Source organism: Notothenia rossii (assembly GCF_949606895.1).
Source record: "Notothenia rossii genome assembly, chromosome: 1".
NCBI classification, from domain to species: Eukaryota; Metazoa; Chordata; class Actinopteri; order Perciformes; family Nototheniidae; genus Notothenia; species Notothenia rossii.
Window position 1 is genome coordinate 72,750,644 of NC_136912.1, and position 20,175 is coordinate 72,770,818.

The 20,175-nt window shown below is 40.1% G+C and overlaps 2 protein-coding genes across 2 annotated transcripts in view; both read right to left on the reverse strand.

Annotated features, from left to right (window-relative positions):
* Positions 1-3,402, reverse strand: part of aspm (assembly factor for spindle microtubules) — a 35,479-nt gene extending 32,077 nt beyond the window's left edge. The window contains exons 1-2 of the mRNA XM_079667982.1: positions 2,972-3,402; positions 2,609-2,752 (exon numbers count right to left, since the gene is read on the reverse strand). Of these exons, the coding sequence (XP_079524108.1) occupies positions 2,609-2,752; positions 2,972-3,247 (420 nt within the window). The 5' untranslated portion in view covers positions 3,248-3,402. The remainder of the gene's footprint in view (positions 1-2,608; positions 2,753-2,971) is intronic.
* A 6,990-nt stretch (positions 3,403-10,392) lies between these two features.
* On the reverse strand, positions 10,393-18,963 carry rpe65c (retinoid isomerohydrolase RPE65 c). Its single transcript, XM_079669647.1, has 14 exons — positions 18,830-18,963; positions 17,676-17,758; positions 17,004-17,154; positions 16,315-16,422; positions 15,437-15,578; positions 15,047-15,194; positions 14,818-14,899; positions 14,501-14,633; positions 13,641-13,783; positions 13,427-13,556; positions 12,445-12,559; positions 12,189-12,283; positions 11,978-12,089; positions 10,393-11,747 (listed from the first exon to the last, which is right to left on the reverse strand). The coding sequence occupies exons 1-14, from the start codon at positions 18,838-18,840 to the stop codon at positions 11,602-11,604; spliced, it is 1,599 nt and encodes a 532-aa protein (XP_079525773.1). The 5' UTR covers positions 18,841-18,963; the 3' UTR covers positions 10,393-11,601.
* Between the last annotated feature and the right edge of the window lie 1,212 nt (positions 18,964-20,175).

A 20,175-nucleotide genomic window follows, 5' to 3' on the forward strand; every position in this document is an offset into this window, starting at 1 on the left:
ATATAAATAAATAAATATGAGCACACATTATCTCACAAGCAAAAAAAAACTCCTTAAAACAACAGTCAGGTGTACAGTCCACCTTCAAAGACCCAGATGCCTCAACAGGCCATATCCAAATCTGTTTTTCTAAGTTTTCGAGCAAGGAACACCAACATGTTTGCATTGTCTGGCGGGGGCTCTCCATCTCCAGCTGCCGTGTTTGCTGCCAGCTGGGAAAACGGAATGGGGTGTTTGTGTTTTAGGTGGTTTAAAATGCGTGGTATTGCCTGCTTTTGTCGCTACCTTTTTTAAACCAATGCGACACACCGCCCGGCTCATTCAAGTCCGTAGGTTCGCCTCGTTGATTTGGTTTGAATCCAAAATACTGCCACACCGGAGAATTGAGATGTGTAGTTAGGTTTTGTAACCAATTCCATTTCACTTTAAATTCCCCGCGAGTAACGGCCCGTCTACACTACAGGCATGAAAAAATCTTGGAGCTGGGCGTGTCTGAAGCTTGGCGATTTTTTGCGAGCAACCAATCACATGAATCTCCCGCCCCCGACATACAAAGCAATAGCAATGTTAAAACGAAGTAAACTGGATATAAACTCTCCAAACAGGCGAAAAAACGATCAGTTTCACCCACTGTCTCTGCCACCTCCCTCCATGCCTGGTTCCTCCGGTTTGTATCCCGGTAAATAGTTCCAGTCGTAAAGAACCGGGTGATTTGCTACCGTAATATCTCGTTTGGAATATGAGGAAATGAACTGCGGTCTGGCTCTCCCAGCTTGCACGCGGTTTGATTGGCTGCGCTTGCACTGGCGGGATTTGCATAAACGGGATTTCATGGGCTGATGCCAAGCATCGAGCCTCAAAAGTTGAACATTGTTCAACTTTTGATGCCGATAGATGCTCGTGATGCTTGCAAAGCCATGCTCCCCACAATGCAGTTCGGCGAAGATTACAAATCTTCTACGTCACCCCATTCAAGTGAATGGGCGAAGCGTTGAAAGCATTTTTTGATGCCTGTAGTGTAGACGTACCGTTAGTCACACGTTGTCTCCCGCTTGTCGCTATATTATTAATTTGGCTGCTACGCTGCTGCACGTGCACGCGGAGTGTCCTGACCTGGCTGTGTGTCAGTCCCGCCCCTCACAGCGCGCCTGGCAGCCACAGCGCTCCAGGCTAAAATGCTGGTCAAATCTTTATGTAAACGGCAATTTATCGAGCTCAGAAAAGTTATCGAGTCCATTTTTATTTATCGTACGATAAGTCAATTTATCGATTATCGCGACAGGCCTATGTGTGTGTGTGTGTGTGTATTTCGCGGGTTGCTAAATGTTTTGTGCGTTTATGTTGACAAGGAGGTTTAATAACTGTGTGTTACACAAAACGTGCAGTCAGTTTCATTTTCATCGCCGTTCATCTCTCGTCCCAAAATAATTTTTTATCCTCCCCGACACTATTTTTTTTCGGCCCCGGGACGTCCTTAAGCTCGAGCCCTGCGGTACACAGCACCGTAGTGTGGAGTTGCATTAGGTAACGCGAGATACGGCTGATACTTGCGCATTAGTTTCTGTTATGGATCAGTATCAACAGTCCTGCCAGTAACGTTACTATATTATCAATGCTACTTTAGTTATAGCCTGATATATGATAGCTAACTTTACAATGTTGTGATGTGACGTTAGCTAACATTCTGTAGCTAACGCCGGTCACTCACCAAGATAACTATACCAGTTCTCAACTGGTTCTCCTCACACCACAGCTCAATTTCTCTCCGATGGCCGTTATTTCTTCTAATCCTTGGCTGCTCCTGGTCTCTTGGAAGCCTAGCAGGCTCATAATTATAAGGTTGTGGTCCATCATATGCATTCGAATATTCATGTTCAACTTCTTCTGTGTCGAAACTAGCATTGGGACCCATGTTTATTAATACGTTACACCGGCTGGTGTTACGTCACACGCGGGAGGTCACGTGCCGAGGCTTTTTTATGCGGAAGTGGACATTTCTTACAAAAACGACGCCAGATGTCACTGTAGTGTATATTTCTGTATATTTTTTTGAAAATGTAGTGTATTCATCATTTTCCTACACATTTATTCACAGGTGTCTTTAACCTGGAAGTTGCTCTTTAACGATTAAACACATGTGTGCATTCTTTATAAATGCAAACCGAGTCAAGCCGACTCCGGAGGTGGCGGTATGCACCTTAAAGTTGTTTGCAATCCGCCAAAAATTCGAGAAAAGAAGAAGAAGAAGGCGAAGAAGAATGCGAAGAAGACGACGACGAAGAAGAAGAAAAAGAAGAAGCCAACTCGGAGCTGTCCAACTTCAGGCGAGCTTTTTGAATTTAGAAATGCAACCGACCAACGTTATTGTGATTAGTAAATCTGCCAAATATATTGACAATTACTCATCTTGAATATAACATCAGAACATTTATTAAAATATGAATCACAATTTCCTTGAGCTAAATGTGAGGCCAGGTCATCAATAGTTGTGTCAAACATTTAAAAAATGTCATTTACTACTATGATAATACAAACAATCTGTATATTTCCCCACTTCAGAAACTACAATATTATACATTTGTAATCACCGATACAGCTCTACATTTACCTTTTTCTTTCTCGGTGCTTCTGCTCTCCCCAGCAGTACAGCCTGTTGTTTGAGGACCCCATTGGCATTGAAGACGATGAGCTCCCTTATTCCACCTTCTTCTGATGGAGTCCATGTTACGATCAAATTTAATGAGTCCTCGGGCTGCAAACACAAAGAACAGGGGAACATGATCATTCAATGGAAACAACATTTAGTCTATATCGATCGATTTATCCTACTGGGAAAACGTTAACGATTGATAGCAGAGATACAATATGTTAACTTGGCAAAACAAAGGTCCTGAGCATACAACTCTTGAGACATGGAAGTTGTATCCATTGGTGCAGAGAAAAGCTAACGTTAACTGAGAACATAACTTACCTGAATCGTGAAAGTCCTGTATTCCACAGAAAATCCTTTACTTGCAGGGATCTTTTCAATAATAACCTCCGCTTCTGAATCCGCTGTTGGGTTCTCAATACGCAGAACAGCCGATTTTGAGGTGCCCAACTTTACATTTCCAAATGTCACAAAAGGAGCCTTTGAAAACAGGGTTAAAACCAAAACTGGAACATCGTTCTCCTTGTTAGAGTCGGCTCGCTTTACCGGACTGAAGTCCAGAAATCCTTTCCGTGCTGAATTATCCGTTTCAGCCATCTCAGATGAGATACATTAGCAGTAGCTAATGTCTAGCTAAAAACGCAGTTAGTTTTACGTTTTAAAACGTCTAGCATGTGAGCTGACGAGCTGACACTAATGTTGATTTGCAAACGTTAAATCACCCTTCCTTCCAAAACACGCTGAATGACGGTTTGAAATTCGGCGTTGTGTCAATCCGCCAATGATAAGCGAGGGATGGCTACATATTGTCCAATGGGGAGAGAGAATAGTTCGAAACCATATGAATACAAAGCTATTGGCCAATCAGATATCAGCTACATTTTGTAACTGCCCAGGCCACGCTCACATTTCCAAATACAATAAACGAAGATATCTCACTCACTCTAATGTTATTTAGTTTGAATTAACTAAAGCCAAAGGCTAATCTATTCTATGCTTGCACTTATGCTATTAATTTCCCTTTGCACTGAAAGTAATGCTTAGAACCAAAACTAAGATGTAAGATGTTAACAAGTCCGTTAAGTATAATGATGTAATGGTTTACATTGCCTCTGAACCAGATGACGGTCCTTCATTTTACTTTTGAGTAAGGGATCTGCAAACTAATACGATCTTCAAATGTGCACTTTATTTCCACGATTTCTTATTTCGGTTATGTCTCATTCAAAATATAACTAAACGTGTTTGATGCAAATAAAAGAATAATACAAAATTAATATTCGAAGTGGCTCAGTGAATGTGTATTTGAGGAATTCTGAAAGAACGAAATGTTGACTTTTATATGAGAGTAGTAGTACAGCCTGTAACCAGAAGTCAAGTGCCGCCCACCTGGCCAGTCGAACATCTCGCAGTGATCGTATGGTTAGTTAGGTCACGGCTGTCTCTTGAGTAGATACCATCTCCTTAATAGCAGAAATTAGCAATGACACCTTTACCGTTAACGTTATTAATGTAGCTCCAAAAGTTGTTGATTTCCAATTCAAAGGTTCAAGATAACTGCAATATTTATAAACCTACTATGGATAAGTTGTATAGTTACATCCAAACTATACCTTTTGGGAAATGCGTAACAACCGTAACAGGGTCATTCTACAGAAAAGGTGGAAGTACTGTCACTTACTTTTGCAGGCACCAAAATACATGACGTTGACCTAATACTCACATTCATTATATATGTTGAATAAATAGAGATTGTCTTTGATCATACATGGAATTGGAGCCTATAGTTTTCATTTAAAAAAAAAAAAATTCAATAAATAAATCTCATTCATATTTACATAACAGTACATACATTAAATATAACACTGAATAATAATAATATCCAATAAATGTCAGTCACCCAAAATTACGTCATAGTGTTACTGCTACTGCCGCTTTTATTTTGAAGTAATGTACTCTCTCTGAAGTGCCTCCTGTAACAGAGATCATTTGAGGCAGTGCAGTGGACAAAGACATAAGGAAAGTCAGATACTTCTTACTTTGTTTGTTAAAGGTGTAATTTTCTCTTCAAATTGTACGTGCGTCTTTCAGTCTCTCATTAGTGTTACTCATTTCATAGCTCTAGGGGTGAACATTTGAATGGGAAAATGTATTGTATTGAAGAGTTAAACAATTTTGATATTGACTGAAGCCATATTTGGTCTGACACATGGCAGCAATTTTGTTAAAATGGTATAGTTGGTGGGTGGGTAGAAGAGGGTATCATGCACCCCCCTGAAATATATTTCTAATCAACTTGTTTTCTCCAAATTGTCACTGATGTTACCGTCACTGGTGTTACTCTTCTTCCTGGTAACACGTAACACCAGTGACGTGTTACATAAAATTTAAGCTTTGTATATAAATAAGCTTTGTATAATGTAAAAAAAAAAAAAAAATACTTTAAGCTCTACTTGTTGTGGATTCATCAAGTTAAGAGTTAGTTATTGCTATTTAACAGGTTTTAGTTGTGTTTAGAAGGAATATATTTCAGCAGATTTGTATCACCCAGATTCCACCTTTTCTGTAGAATGACTCCACAACACAAATGTGCAAATCCTAAAAGTCATCAAATGAGAATTTGTAGCAGCTCTTTAAAAGACTCACTGGCCAGCAGCTAACAGTCTGTCTGCAAGAGAACATTTATTGTGCTTTTTAATCAATTATTAATCACTATTCATACCTGCATGTTTTATATTAAAGGTCATTTCTGACCATAATTCCATTGTTGAGGTATACTCAAATACATTTATATTATGCAATTTTCCAAACTCACATTGGTTTCTCATACAGCATCTCTGTATAGTATATGTAATCACTCTCTGTCCTAAACGGCTTTTTGGAGCTCCTGGAAAACGACCGGCAAAAGCACAGAAAAGATTCGGAAATCATTACGTCAGATAGTCCGCGCGAGCCCAGCGCCCACGTGACTGCAATTCGCATGATTGATATTGGTAGGATCAATTTAGTCGCTCGCAACAACAAATTACTAAACTGCCAGTGCTTCGAGTTTGCAGCTAATTAGCTAAAAGACAAAAACAAATATAGTTAACTAGGGTAGGCTACTAGCTCAGAATCAGAATCAAAATACCTTTAGAGGGGAAATTTGCAGCGTTACAGCAGGAAAGAGCCACAGACAGCTTTGTGTTGCATATCTTAAATGCGTTAAAAAAAAGTACTAAGTTATAATATAATAAACAATATGCAAAAAAATTACTAAGTTATAATATAATAAACAATATGCTAAAAAAAGATAAAAACAAAAAAAGTTACATAATTTTCAAAAATACAGATCAAAAACAAATCAAATCTACAAATCAAATCATGTAGCAGTTCTTAGGATTTAGCAGCCCGGTATATATTACAGTTATTAAAGATGGCCTATGTATATAAAGTATATATTACGCATAAAGCACATATTGCACATAGTTTGACGGTATTTAACAGCAGCAAGTTACACAATTTACAAAATACAAGATACATACCTTGTAACAGTAACAAGGGTTTAGCAGCCAGGTATAAATTACAGAGTTATTAACGGCATATATATATATTGATTTAGCGGCCAGGTATAAATTAAACAGTTATTAATGGCATATATATATTGCACATAGCACATATTGCACAAAGTTGGTTTGTATTTGTATTTAGCAGCAAGGTGTTATAGTCTGTGTTGTGGTGTGAGTAGGAGGGTCTACTAGGGGCAGTGCTGGTTGTAAAGTCTGACCGCTGCAGGAAGGAAGGACCTGCGGTATCTCTCCGTGTGACAGGTGGGGTGCAGGATCCTGTCGCTGAAGGTGCTACAAAGTGAGGACAGCGTGTCCTGGAGGGGGTGGGACATATTGTCCAGCAGGGAGGACAGCTTGGCTGCCATTCTCCTGTCTCCCACCACCTCCACAGTGTCCAGGACTCCCCAGGCCAGAGCTGGCCTTCCTTACCAGTCTGTTCAGTCTCTTCCCGTCAGCAACCGAGATGCTGCTGCCCCAGCAGGCCACACCATAGAAAATGGCTGATGCCACAACAGAGTCAAAGAAGGTCTGAAGGAGTGCCTCCTGCACCCCGAAAGAACTCAGTCTCCTCTGCAGAAAGAGTCTGGTCTGTCCCTTCTTGTACAGAGCAGCAGAATTGTCAGTCCAGTCCAGTTTATTGTTCAGATGAACACCCAGGTATTTGTAAGAGTTCACAATCTCAATGTCTAATCCCTGGATGTTCACTGGTGTCGGGGGGGAGTGTTGGCGCCGTCTGAAATCCACCACCAGCTCCTTGGTCTTCGCTGCGTTCAGCTGGAGGTGGTTCCTCTGGCACCAGAGGGTGAAGTCCTGCGTCAGCTCCCTGTACCCCCTGTCATCCTCGTTGGTGATGAGGCCAACGATGGCGGAGTCGTCAGAGAACTTCTGCAGGTGACAGGTTGCAGTGTAGTGGGTGAAGTCTGCATTGTAGAGGGTGAAGAGAAATGGTGCCAGCACCGTCCCCTGGGGGACCTCCGTACTGCTGATGATGGTGTCTGATTGAACCTCCCTGGTCCTCACGTACTGTGGGCGGTTGGTGAGGTAGTCCAGGATCCAGGAGGTGAGGTGGTGATCCACCCCCGAGAGCTGCAGCTTGTCCCCCAGGAGCTGGGGCTGGATGGTGTTGTAGGCACTGGAGAAACCAAAGAACATGATCCTCACAGTGCCCCCAGACTTCTCCAGGTGGGAGAGGGACCTCTGCAGCAGGTAGACGACAGCGTCATCCACCCCGATGGCAGGCTGATAGGCGAACTGCAGCGGGTCCATTGATGATCCCACAAGGGGCCGGAGGTGTCCAAGGACCAGCCTCTCCAGGGTCTTCATCAGCTGTGATGTCAGCGCCACTGGCCGGTAGCTGTTGAATTCCTTGGGTTGAGGGGTCTTTGGCACAGGTACCACACAGGACGTCTTCCACAGTTGTGGTACCCTCCCTTGCTTCAGGCTCAGGTTGAACAGAAGCTCCACAATCCCACACAGCTCATCTGCACAGGATTTGAGGAGCCTCAAGCTGATGCCATCTGGACCCGCCGCCTTCCTCGCCTTACACTTCTGCAGCTCCCTCCTCACCTGGTAGGTTGTGAAGGACAAGGTGTCGTCAGCGGGTGGAGAAGAACCGGGGGTTGATGTGAGAAGTGTCTGTGAGCTGATGGTCGGGGGCTGAGTAGAGGTGGGAGAGGTAACAGGGCCATTTCCAGGCAGTGGGGACAATGGGGGGTGCTGCAGGGGGGAATGGGTCGGGGGGGAGGGGGAGGCGCATGACTGATCAAATATGTTGAAGAAGATATTCAGGTTGTTTGCCCACTGGTGGTCCCCCCGGACCTGGGAGTCTGGCTCTAATGGCGCATTCACACTGCAGCGCGGAGCTCGCTTTAGCCGAGCCGTGCGGGGCCCGTTTTTGGTTGCACTTCCACTTGGCCTAGTTTTGGCCCGGGGCTACTTTTTCACCTTTTTTCTGGCCCGACTAAATCGTGGTTCTATCGAGGCCAACAAGCGGGGCCAACAACCGGGCGGAATATGCTAAACTAGTGACGACTGCTGATTGGTCAGAGAGAATCGTCACAATTCTCGCGCGACTTAATCCCTAGTGTCGCATATATTAAGGGACGCTTGCAGCATTTTTGAAAACAGTGAACCTAAGAAGAAAAAAACACATACCAAGAAGCAAGGACACGATGGCTTCCACATCCTCCATTGTTGTTGTGTGTTTTGTGAGTTGTGTCGCATTGAAGATGACGTCACGGCAGTTGAATGCAGCGTCGCTCCGCCCGCCAAAAAGCCGATCGCCCCGCCTACACTGCGTTACTATAGTAACTACCCCAATTCCTAAACTGTAATGTGAGCACAGCATTAAAGTGAGCCGGGCCTAATAAGGCCTAACCAAACCGAGCGAGGCCTGCAGTGTAAATGCGCCATTAGTAGCCAGAGATGGTTTGCAGGCCTCTCCAGACTCCACTGACGTTCCTCTGCAGCAGCTGTTCCTCCATCCTCTTCCTGTAGCTGTTTTTCCCCTCTCTGATTTTCCACCTCAGCTCCTTCTGTACAGTCTTCAGCTCCTCTCTGTTGCCAGATCTGAAGGCCCTCTTTTTGTCTTTCAGGAGAGCCTTTATGTCAGGGGTAATCCAGGGTTTGTTGTTGGGAAAACACCGTACAGTCCTGTTGGGTACGACGTTTTCCTCACAGAAATTAATATAGTCCGTGATGCAGTCTTTAAGGCCATTGATGTCCTCCCCGTGGGAGTCAGTGAACACATCTCACGCAGTAGTGTCGAAACAGTCTTTCAGAGCTTCCTCAGACTCCTCAGACCACCTCTTCACGGTGCGTGTGGGCACCGGCTGTCTGTGGACCAATGCTAATGGATAAGTTAGCTCAAGGTTTAGCTAAGGCATTTTATCATGGGCATACAGGCTAATGTACTGAACTTAAGGGGAGACACTAAAGGTGAATACAGTAAAATGTGTATCTGATAATGTCATCACAATCACCACATTGATATGCAAATTAGGCGTTAACTAGGCCTAATTAAAATAAGCAAATTTGCATGCAGTTACCAAGGTGAAAAGGATCAAACTAAAATGTATTTTTTTTTAAAACACATCACCACAACTTCCCCAGATAGTTGCTTGCGTCAAGTCAGTATTTTCCCCTGAAATGTTATGTTTAAATGCAGATTAGCTTTATCTATAGATGAATTCAGACACAACGATATGTTTTGCCTGTAATGTCCTTAAACAGTAACTTCATCATTTTGATTGTTGGCTGCTCATTTAATGTATAATGTAAAGTATTATTTTACTAGTTTGTTGTCTGTTCTTGTGCATTGTGAATACTAAATAAGACTATTGTCTCTGCGTCAGCTGATTATTTTGTAGAATTCTGTTGAGCATTAAACACTTGTGATTGTGAGGGTATTCAAATAAATTGGTCAGTAAGTCAGAGATGTGCAACTATATTTAACTTTTAGTTTTAATACATTTTTTTATAAATTATTATTGGAAGTGCCCTTTTTCTCACTTGAGCTCCTGCCCCCCAAAATATGTGTGTGTGTGTGTGTGTGTGTGTGTGTGTGTGTGTGTGTGTGTGTGTGTGTGTGTGTGTGTGTGTGTGTGTGTGTGTGTGTGTGTGTGTGTGTGTGTGTGTGTGTGTGTGTGTGTGTGTGTGTGTGTGTGTGTGTGTGTGTGTGTGTGTGTGTGTGTGTGTGTGTGTGTGTGTGTGTGTGTGTGTGTGTGTGTGTGTGTGTGTGTGTGTGTGTGTGTGTGTGTGTGTGTGTGGAGAAGTCCGCTGACTGGTCCAAATGTAACGGCTCCATGGACGCAACGTAACGTCACTATACCCGAAATACGTCACTTTACCCAAGAAGTAAACAATGGAAAAAGATAAATCTCCAACGAGGCGTTCTGGGGCAGCATAGACAGGTGTTTTCTGTGTTAGAGTTTTACTCGTTACAGGGTGTACTTTGAGGGTTTGTGACTCTGCAGACCGTTTACACATAAACAGCTACAGAACACACAAGGGGACGGGTAATAACCAGAAAAGCATGACATGGGACCTTTAACTGCACACTTTACTTTTATTCTATTTTACGATTTATATTGTTTTACTCTATTTTTTCTCTAACTCCCTTTTAGGGTATTTTTTAATTTCCATAATTTCCTAGTTATATAAAGGAATTATGTTTTGATTACACATGTCCTATAATTGAAATCAGAGCAGTAAAATATTTAATTGTATACTTTGAACACAAATGACAATCATTCATTGCACATTCTGAATACAAAGATGTCCACATGGACAGTGGATACAAAAATTATTTCATTGCCCACCCCAATGAGCCAACCCTTTTTATAGAGCTGGTAGAAACTTTTAAAATTAGCAAGAGATGATCTCCTTTAACATGCATTAATTGATTTAGCCACTTGGGGGAGGCACAAGAACCTGTAAACACAACAATTGTAACAACAGTTACACAGGAGCTGTATTACTCATTACGCATGTCCTTACTACGTTTTTTTCTGGATAATTTAGTAGGATATACAGAACAATATATATTCTTCTATGCAAATGTATTATCACAAGTATACGTAAGTCTATATTACTGTTGCTGTAGTATATAGTATTTTATAGAACAGTCTAACTTAACTTGAACATTATATATTGAGTATTATGTGTGGTTCATGTCCATTCTACTTTAGATATATATATATATATATATATATATATATATATATATATATATATATATATATATATATATACCTGCTGTTTACTTGTTTTTATTTTATTATTTTAATACTTTTTGTCCACCTTTTAATTTAATGTCTGAACACATTATTACTGCTGTAACAAAATATTTCCCAATTTGGGATGAATAAAGTAGATCTATCTATCTTATCCCAGAAGTCACCTTTCTAAATGATATAAATCTGCTCTATGAAATAAAAAAAAGTTGTATTGTGTATTTATTTATATACTATAAAGAAGCCAATTATGCAACCAGCTTTTTAAATAAATGTTTTAAATATTGTGTTTGTACATGACACCTGCTTTATATAAACTCTACCGTATACTGCATACACAACTGCATACACAACATGCAGTAATTATTTTTGAAGTAAACTCTCTGTGCACAGTCACTCCACCAGCTAAAAGATACTGTTCAATTGTGAGCCAGTTTGCACCAAAGGGTGGAAAAAACATTAATTCCATTCTATTTAACAACATCGTAAATGTAATTTGTTTTATCAGGTCCCAATGGCATGGTTACACAAATTATGTTTTAATTCAATGCAAAAAAAAGCTACTTTGTGGATCCATGTCAAGTTACAAATGTAGTGTGCTGGCAGGAAAGTGAAGGCGTTGTGCTGTACATAAGGACATGTCTTGGCTTTTATAGGTTGAATGTTGGAGTCACGGTTTGTACAGGCCGTGGAGGGTCACGGGTATGTTGATGTTGACCTCGGCCCGTGCCAGCTCTGTGAGTTTCACGGCATCCAGCACCAGCAGGAAGCCCGGTCTCTCTGCACCCGGCTTCACCACGATGCTCAGCAGCACACCTGGAACACATGGTAAAACATTTGAGTTTCCAATTTCAGACATGATCAGGATAAGGTATTAAATAAATCTAGGGATGAGGTTTGAATACAGTATAAGTTACATTTTTTATCACGCAGATTTTTGAGATATGAAAGGGTTCACTGGTAGAGATATCAAAATAATTGATCTTAAGAGAACAACTTTTGTTTCCTTCAGATTACTTGTCAGTATAATTATGTGTGTGTTGTACCATCGTCTTCCTCTGTGGCTCCAGGTGTTGGTACAAACAGCGGCTCGGATGGGTAACAGTCCTCCTCCTGCCACACCAAGGTCTCTTTGGTCTGTACATTCAGCTTGACTATCTACAGCAAGACAACAATAAACACCCGAAATCTTGATCACCAAAAAAAATCATTATCATCATCAAAATTCATTCTGTGAATTATGAAAGCACTCCTTACCCTGTCAGGGATAAAGTGGTTGAGTCCCAGACCGTACGCAAAGGAATATTTCTTCCCACTACACAGAGAGTAGTTTATCTGTGGAAACTCAAAGGCTGAGAAAATGACAAAAAGAATTAAGGTGGTTAGCATCTGAAAGAAGTTAGTTGGATCTTCATTTTGTTTTGTCATGATTTTAAGAGCAAGAATGATCCCTGGAGATACATTTAAAACCCTTTTACTGGTGTGAAATGTTTAGTTTTTCTGTATGTGTTACCCTGTCTTGGTCCAGAGAAGAGGACTTCAGGCTCGAGCCAAATGGTGCCATCGCTGTTAAGAACAGCAGTTGCTGTGGTGTAGGGAAGAGACACCAGATTCTTTCCCTGCTCCTCCTGAACACACATGATAGCAAACACAAATGGATGTACACACATACACAAACAGTCTACTCTGAGGGGGTATTTTATACAGTATAGTGTGAGAACTGTGTGCTTTATGTGAAAAGTCTAACTGGGTAAAACACTTATCCAGAAAAAGTTGCTAACACAGCTAGCTCAGCAGTTAGATTCAGTTGAACATGCTGTTGCTAGTAGCAACAGCTGACTGACAACGACATCCACTATTTTTGTCAGGTCTTTGTCCGGGTAGGCCTATATTACCAGGCATCTTGTTATCTACTCCTTAAATGCCAATTTGGAGCAATATCTGTAAGGGCTGTAAGTGTTGTTATTGTTACAACTGTTTTGTGGTTTTTGATTTAGGAGAATTAAATTTTTTCTATGTTTAGCTGACTGCTAACCTAGCTAGCTGTGCTACCCTCAGGCTTTCAACTTTTGTAATGTCTTCTGTTCACCTTATCATTATTCTGTTGAAATGTGTGTATAGTGTAAATCTTTCTCTTTATCGATACTATTATCAGTTAAATTGGTACGAAGCAACAGAACTATACTTCAGATTAAATATTTGCCTCTCATATGGAGCTATTTTAATACAATTGTATTTTTATTCTATATTTAGGATATTAATACATTCAAAATGTTTGCATTTACTGTAGGAAATTACAATTATATTTTCATGAAGTGAGTTCAAAATAATCTATTAGCTTTGATAAAAGAATTTAAACACCAATCAAGCATTGTCCAAAAAACTGATGTCCATTTAATAGTTTGTACATTTTATGAAATGTATGACCAGTTAAGACTACTTTTAAAAGAACACCTCCACACAAATTCAAGTTCGTTAACATTACCATTACTCACCTTGTGTATATCCAGTGGCAGTACATATCGCCGGACCTCAGGCTGAGGAGCTCTCATCGCAGCTTTCTTCACTTCCTCCCACTCCTGCTTTATGTTGGCCAGGTACAGGTAGTCGTACACAAAGTCATGACTGCAAAAAAACACAGAGATATTTCATTATGACACAATTAATTATACATTTGGTATAAACTTATACCGACACGCTCACACTCACCCTTTCCACGTGCAGAGGTCAACCACGATGAAGCCCTCATCCTCGTAGGCGTTGATATGGTGAAAGATGTTGAAAGCTGATGTTCTGAACTTGTGGCTGCTCAAATATTCAGCTGGGTCCTTAGTGGCCAAGTGAAACCATGTCTACAGCACACAAACACAAATACATGAAGAGACACATATGTCAACATACTGTATGAACAAAGATGCACATGCACAGGCACAGTCCCATGTAACTATACACACTTCCCTTCCTACCTCCAAAAGTCCAAATCTACAACATCCCTTAAATTATTATAAGACAATGGGTTCCTGAACACAGACATGTAACAGTTGCTCCATCACTCCTACTGCATAGAGACACCAAGACTGAAAGAGAAACAAATCAGCTGCACCGCTGCATGTCCTTGTGGTGTTTTCGTATCATTTTGTGCCTTTTCGTGGTGGTTTAGCAACTTTTTGTGGTAGTTATGTGTATCTTTATGGTAATTTTGCTACAATTTGTGTTCATTTTGGATTTTTGAGGTAGTTTGATTTCCCTTTGTGCTAGTTTGTGTCTGTTTTTGGTCATTTTGCATTGCGTATAGTTTGTTGTTTTCCTTTTCTGTCATTTTGCTCTTCTTTTCAGTCCTTAATTATCAGTCTTATAATTTTGGGTCACTTTGTAGTTGTTCTGCATCTCCCAGTAGCTGTTTTCTGTTCTCATCCGTCTCTTTTTTGCTCCTCTTTGTGGTTGAGTTTGACCACCAACAAATGTTAACACTTCATGCTGACAGTCTCATCCAAAGGCCCCTGAGTCTGTAATCCATTCATGGTTCACAAGCTTCTTACCACCACCCTCTTGCGCCGCCCCTTGCTTACCCCCATGCTTTCGTTGGATTCAAAGCAGTCCATGTATGTGGCCCCTCTGACGCTCCAAGCCGACAGGAACTTGAGCAGGTTGATTTTTACCGGCTGCTCCACAAACACAAAGTGGTTGTCTGTCATACCAAAGCTACAGAAAGACAGAGAGATAGACAAAACAAATCCATAAGCAGCAGTTTTGAACTTCCACAGGGTTCATAGAAACACAACTGAGTTAATGTGTTTGGTTAGTGTAAAAACAAGTACAGATGCAAAACTCAGATAATGATGAATATGATGTATTGTGTATTGATCTTGATGAATTAAGTCGGTACCTGTGTACGTAGGAGGGTTTTAACCTCTCACTGCTGGGCAGTTGAACAACAACCTGGGATTTCTCCAGGGGATCCGACCCATCTGAAAACACACGGTTGCGGTGGGTGATGTTATCATTCTGGTTGCATATGATGAACTACAATTTTACTCCAGCTCATAAAGAAGAAAGTCCATTTAAAATCACTCACAATCAATCGGATGACAGATCAAATGTGGTACAAAAGTCACCTTTCTGAGCAGGTGGGATCTTGACGATGTTATAAGCCAGACTCAAGTTCTTTCCAAAGCAGTTGCCGATGTTATAGACTGTGCCATCTGCTTCAATATGGGGATGGGCCGTCAACCCATTCACTGAGAGGTACTTACATAAGTCAACCTAATACAAATATGTACACAAGACAGGACATAATTGAAGAGTCATTTTATAAAGCATGACGTCATCATTTATAAATCTATCAACAATAATATAAACACATAATTACTCAAATAAAAAAGTTGTGTAGCACCAAAACATTTCAATTGAAAAGATTTACTGAAGTAAGACTTGGTACTAGTTTTGTTGTTTCTTTAGTGTTATCTGTTTCTGATTCAGCAAGATGTAAACCAATCAGCTCTCACCCTCTTCAAAGTCTCCAGCGAATCAGGATCAACCTTAGTGATAAAATTTGTCTCTGTGACGGCGTAGAAGTCTTCACCGACTGGATAGATGTTCACCATGCAGTTATCAGTCACCTCAATGCCTCTGAAATAAGTGAAGAATCTAAACAGAAACAAGGCAATATTTTGTTAAAATATTAAAACAGTATTTTGAGCCATTGGATGTTTTATCATAATACATATCGATTTTTTGTTGGGCCATAAAAGATCAGGAATTAGTACAAATAAATTAGCATTACTACTAACATGACACCAGTTTGCCATTTTTAAGCTGCTTTGTTGTCCAACCAACAGATCAAAAAAACAAAATGCTCAGTTTAATATCTTGATAAACTTAGAATACAACCACATATTAACATTATAGGAGCTAGAATTTGGGCTAAAAAAAAGATGAATTAAGTAAGAACATTTAAGGTACTATGGGTTAAACATGGAAGAAATGTGAAATGTTCATAAACAATTTGACTAACAAGCATGTACCATCAAATGTTAAGAGAACTAGCTGTTGACAAATATTAAAGTAGTTTAACATCATCATCTGATGAGCTGAAATACTGTGCAACTTTATCTAAACTGAAACTATTATTTATCTATTATTTTATACCTTGAAGGTTTTCTTTTTATTCGTTTCTCTTTGTTATAATAATAATAATAATTATTATTATTATTATTGTTTGTTTTGTTTCTAACATGTTCAATAATATGACTAATACAAATAAATCTAACTCTCAATCAATGCAGCAAGTGAGCATATCACCCAAAAGGTCACCTGTGTTCCTTTAACACACTTGGCTTCATACATTAGGTAGAGCACCTACAGTATGTGGTTTCGGGGTTACCTGGAGAAGATGTTTTTGCAGGGGTCTGGGTAGGCTGCTGTGCCAAACTCAGTGATGACTATTCTGTTCTCTGTCATGGCACGAACATACGCATCTGTCTTGATAAACCTGAGAAGAGAAACACATATCATGCACATATCATACCTCACGAGACATATCTGGTCTATTAATAGAACTGTCAATGTCGTTTTGGAATTTCACAAAGCACATTACTGATTCTGCTAGGTAGACAAAACTATTAGAGTTGGATGAAGGCTTGTGGTTTGCAGCTGAGAATTGTTGTTGTCTCCTCCCTTGCAACATTCCTGTTTGGAGGAATTTACTGTCAGCTTTTTTATTTGGCTGCACAAAACTGCATAAACAGAAATCAGATGCCATAAAAGATCTGCGTCTGGATTTAGATCTATAAAATAAAGGTCCAGAGTGCTGGGAAGTACAAAACAAGTACATTGAAAGGGTTTTTCTCTCAGGAACAAAACAATTTAAAAGAAAAGTCTGGCAAAAAGTTAGAAAGCCTTTAATCAGATGGCTATAACCCAAATGTAGCGACAGACAGCTTTCTTCAGGTTGGGATTTCAGATTTATATATATTTTTTCATGTAGAGAAAGAACGTATTGGTGAACAAACAAGTATGTTAAAAGATGTGCTTTTTTCCCTGATTTGGAAAGGTAATGAGAAGTGTTCTTACTTCCTGTAGTAGGTCACCTGACCGTCCTTCAGGTCAAACTTGTGAATCATAGCCTGTCCATCAAACAGATGGTGGAAAGGCTCATCTCCCACCTCAAAAAGACCTGGACCCATACGGAGAAGACTGCCGCCCAGCCATGATGGTATGACACCTGTGAACAGACACACAGCACACACACAGACACAATTGACACGTGAATCCAGTACATAAATACCCTTACAAATAAATGAACACTTTTGTGTTTTCGTACAGATTGAACAAGCAAGATATAACGGGTAAAGCTACAGTTGTGAACTTTTTTTAAATTGCTTTTTGTCATATAATATGATTTAGACAACACAGAATAGGACAGACCATTTAATCAAAATGTGCCAAAAGGTCAAACTAAGATAAGATGGACCTTTATTAATCCCCCTGGGGACATTCAGTAATTTAACAGCAACAGGGTAAGATTGAAAAACAGGACAGAACAGATTCACACAGATTAATAAAATGAAGGATACAATCCAAGATAAAAATTAAATATGATAAATAACTATAACTATTCCTTAAATATAAATCAATCAGCCTTTTTGGAAGCTATTCTGGAACATGTCTTGGAGTCTTTCTTTCTAGACTTTCTCTTAAGGCAGAAATGCCAAAGAAAAGTAGGTAGCCCACTCTCTTCCTTACCCTTGATCTCTGCAGGAATAGGTTCGTTCAGCTCCTCCACCGTCTCAAAGATCTTCTTGTAGCCTGCAGCAGGATGCTCCACTCTGGAGAGGAAAACAAAGATATTGATTTGAAAAAAGATTACTAGTAAAAGTAAATTAGTGAAAAAACAAAATATATAGCATATAAATCTAGTCGTATTACACATTTAGATGCAGAAATGTTATATCATTAACTCTGGTGGTGTTATAAGCTTCTAATGAAATGCATATTGTGGTGAGATTGTCCTGCCAACTGTTGATACTTTGTTTCTGTGCTGCCCAATTTAGAGGTTCCTTTGTTTGGTTTTTACCACTCATTTATCCATCAGTCCCGTTGATACCTGTGTCTGTTATCATTCATGTTTTTTCCTCTTTTCTTTTGTTTTACTATTTTAATTAGCTATGTGTGAAATGCTAAACATCTCTGTTAAGGGATTTACACCACAGGGGTGATAAACAGGCAAAGCAAACATTGTTTGGAGACAGTGGTTTTTGCTCTTGACGAGGCTCTGGTGGAAGGAGAGGAGGCATACTCTGTGTTTACATCACAGTTGCTTGATGCTTTAATCTCAAAAAGAAGGATAATGTTTCACTCATGTCGATATTTTTTATGTCAAAATACTGGCCATATTATGTTTAGAAAATTCCCTGGTATTTGTGTTGGTGCTCTTTAGATTTCTCCTGATGTAAATTCAGAACAATGTAAAAGGCAATTGTAAAATAAATGTTTTTTCCCCCCGTTCTTGTCTTGTTTAACATAAACGGGATACAACTGCATATCTCAATTGGTTCCTTGAATCCATACATTTAATATTAAAGGACTTTAGCTGCAAGGAAAATCTTACACTGTTTGGACATCAGGCATACAAATCTACCCCCGAAAAACACTAGTTTGGACTGCAACAAATGAAAGTGTCTCACAACAACTTTCCCAATGGAAAAAAAATCCAGTGGAACATTTGACATAGTAGACTCGCCATCAAATATTTTTCAAAGAAAACAACAAGAGTCACTGACAATCTGGTTTCTCTTATTACATTTCCAAGAACCAATATATTTAGACCATGAAAGGTATTTCTAAAAGTTTTGTCTTTTCAGTTTCGATTAGACAAAAACACAGAAAGTTCCACTCACCGGCTGGCCATGCTGCTGAATGTTCCTCACCAGTTACTCAGAAGTATCCTGCAAAACCAGACTCTGACTTGCATTTAAACCACTCACACATTTCCTGTGGTGAGAGATGGAAACGATGTCCCCTCCTCCCTTTTTCTATCCTACCTTGCCTCCCCCAATCCCTCCTCTTTTCCTCTGCCTCTTCCTCTCCTTCATGTTTCCTTTCATGCCTTTTGCTCCCCCTTTTTTTTTACCCTCCTCCTCCTCCTCTGGTCTTACCCGGAGCAAAACAAGCCAGCTTTGTCTCAGCTCCTTTCAGGCGCATGGCCATCGGCTCCATGCAGAATGTTCTTTTGGCCTTGAAACAAAGTACTTCTCAACCTGGGGGCACAAACACTGACAAACAGGCCGATGATGAGGGTCCAACTAATAAAGTCAGCTTTTAAAGGCAGAATGTGCTGGTATTGTTTGTGCAAGTAGAAGGAATCCTGTCTAATAAGTTCCAGACCGCCTGGACAAACCCCTCAAACTATTTTAATTGGCTCGCTCTAAGGGGGGAGAAAGAGCAACAGTTTTCTCTGGCAGGGAGAGAGTGAATGATTAACCCTGTCTGTTTCTTTGGTTCTCTGTCATGTTGATAAATGAAAGTTGAATGGAAGACTGACGGGGTGACTTAAATGGTATGGTTGTATTAATAGGAAGTTAAAAGAAGCAGTAATCGATCATCTAGTGTGTGTGACAGCTAAACAAGTACAATAACTACTGGTTGGCTTGCCATTAACCTTTGTACAGACATTCATGGTCCCCAGAGGATTTATCCTTAACACTTTCGCACTATGTTCAAGATCAACATTAAATGTAATTTTCCAGAAATCATGACTTGTTTACTCCAAATAATCTGCACAATTTCAAAAAGGGCACAGTATTTGAATCCTGACGAGGATCTTACACGAATTCAGACGCTGTGAAAGGTAGTATTTTGTTGAGGCCTTTGCATATTAGGCCTAGTGCTCCACCAGCCTGCTGTGACTTTGTTCATGATAATTAGATTAAACTGAATCTACTTAAACCTGCCTGGTTGCGGTTTTAACTGCCAATGACTCTCAAACCTAAGCAATGAAGCTGGTAAACAACAGGTAGAAATAACAAAAGCCAGTTACATGTGTAGTGCCTGGTCAAATATACCAACCCACTCTCACATCTCGTGTACGTCCCAAGTTGTGGACCAACGTAGTTATTACACGTTTAGATGTGAGACTGGGTTGAATATACTTGATGTTTCAGGACTTATGTCACATCGTACGAGGGCTGCAAGATTTGGAAGAAATTATTGCAGTTATGACTGAAATTTTGAAATTATTTCTTTA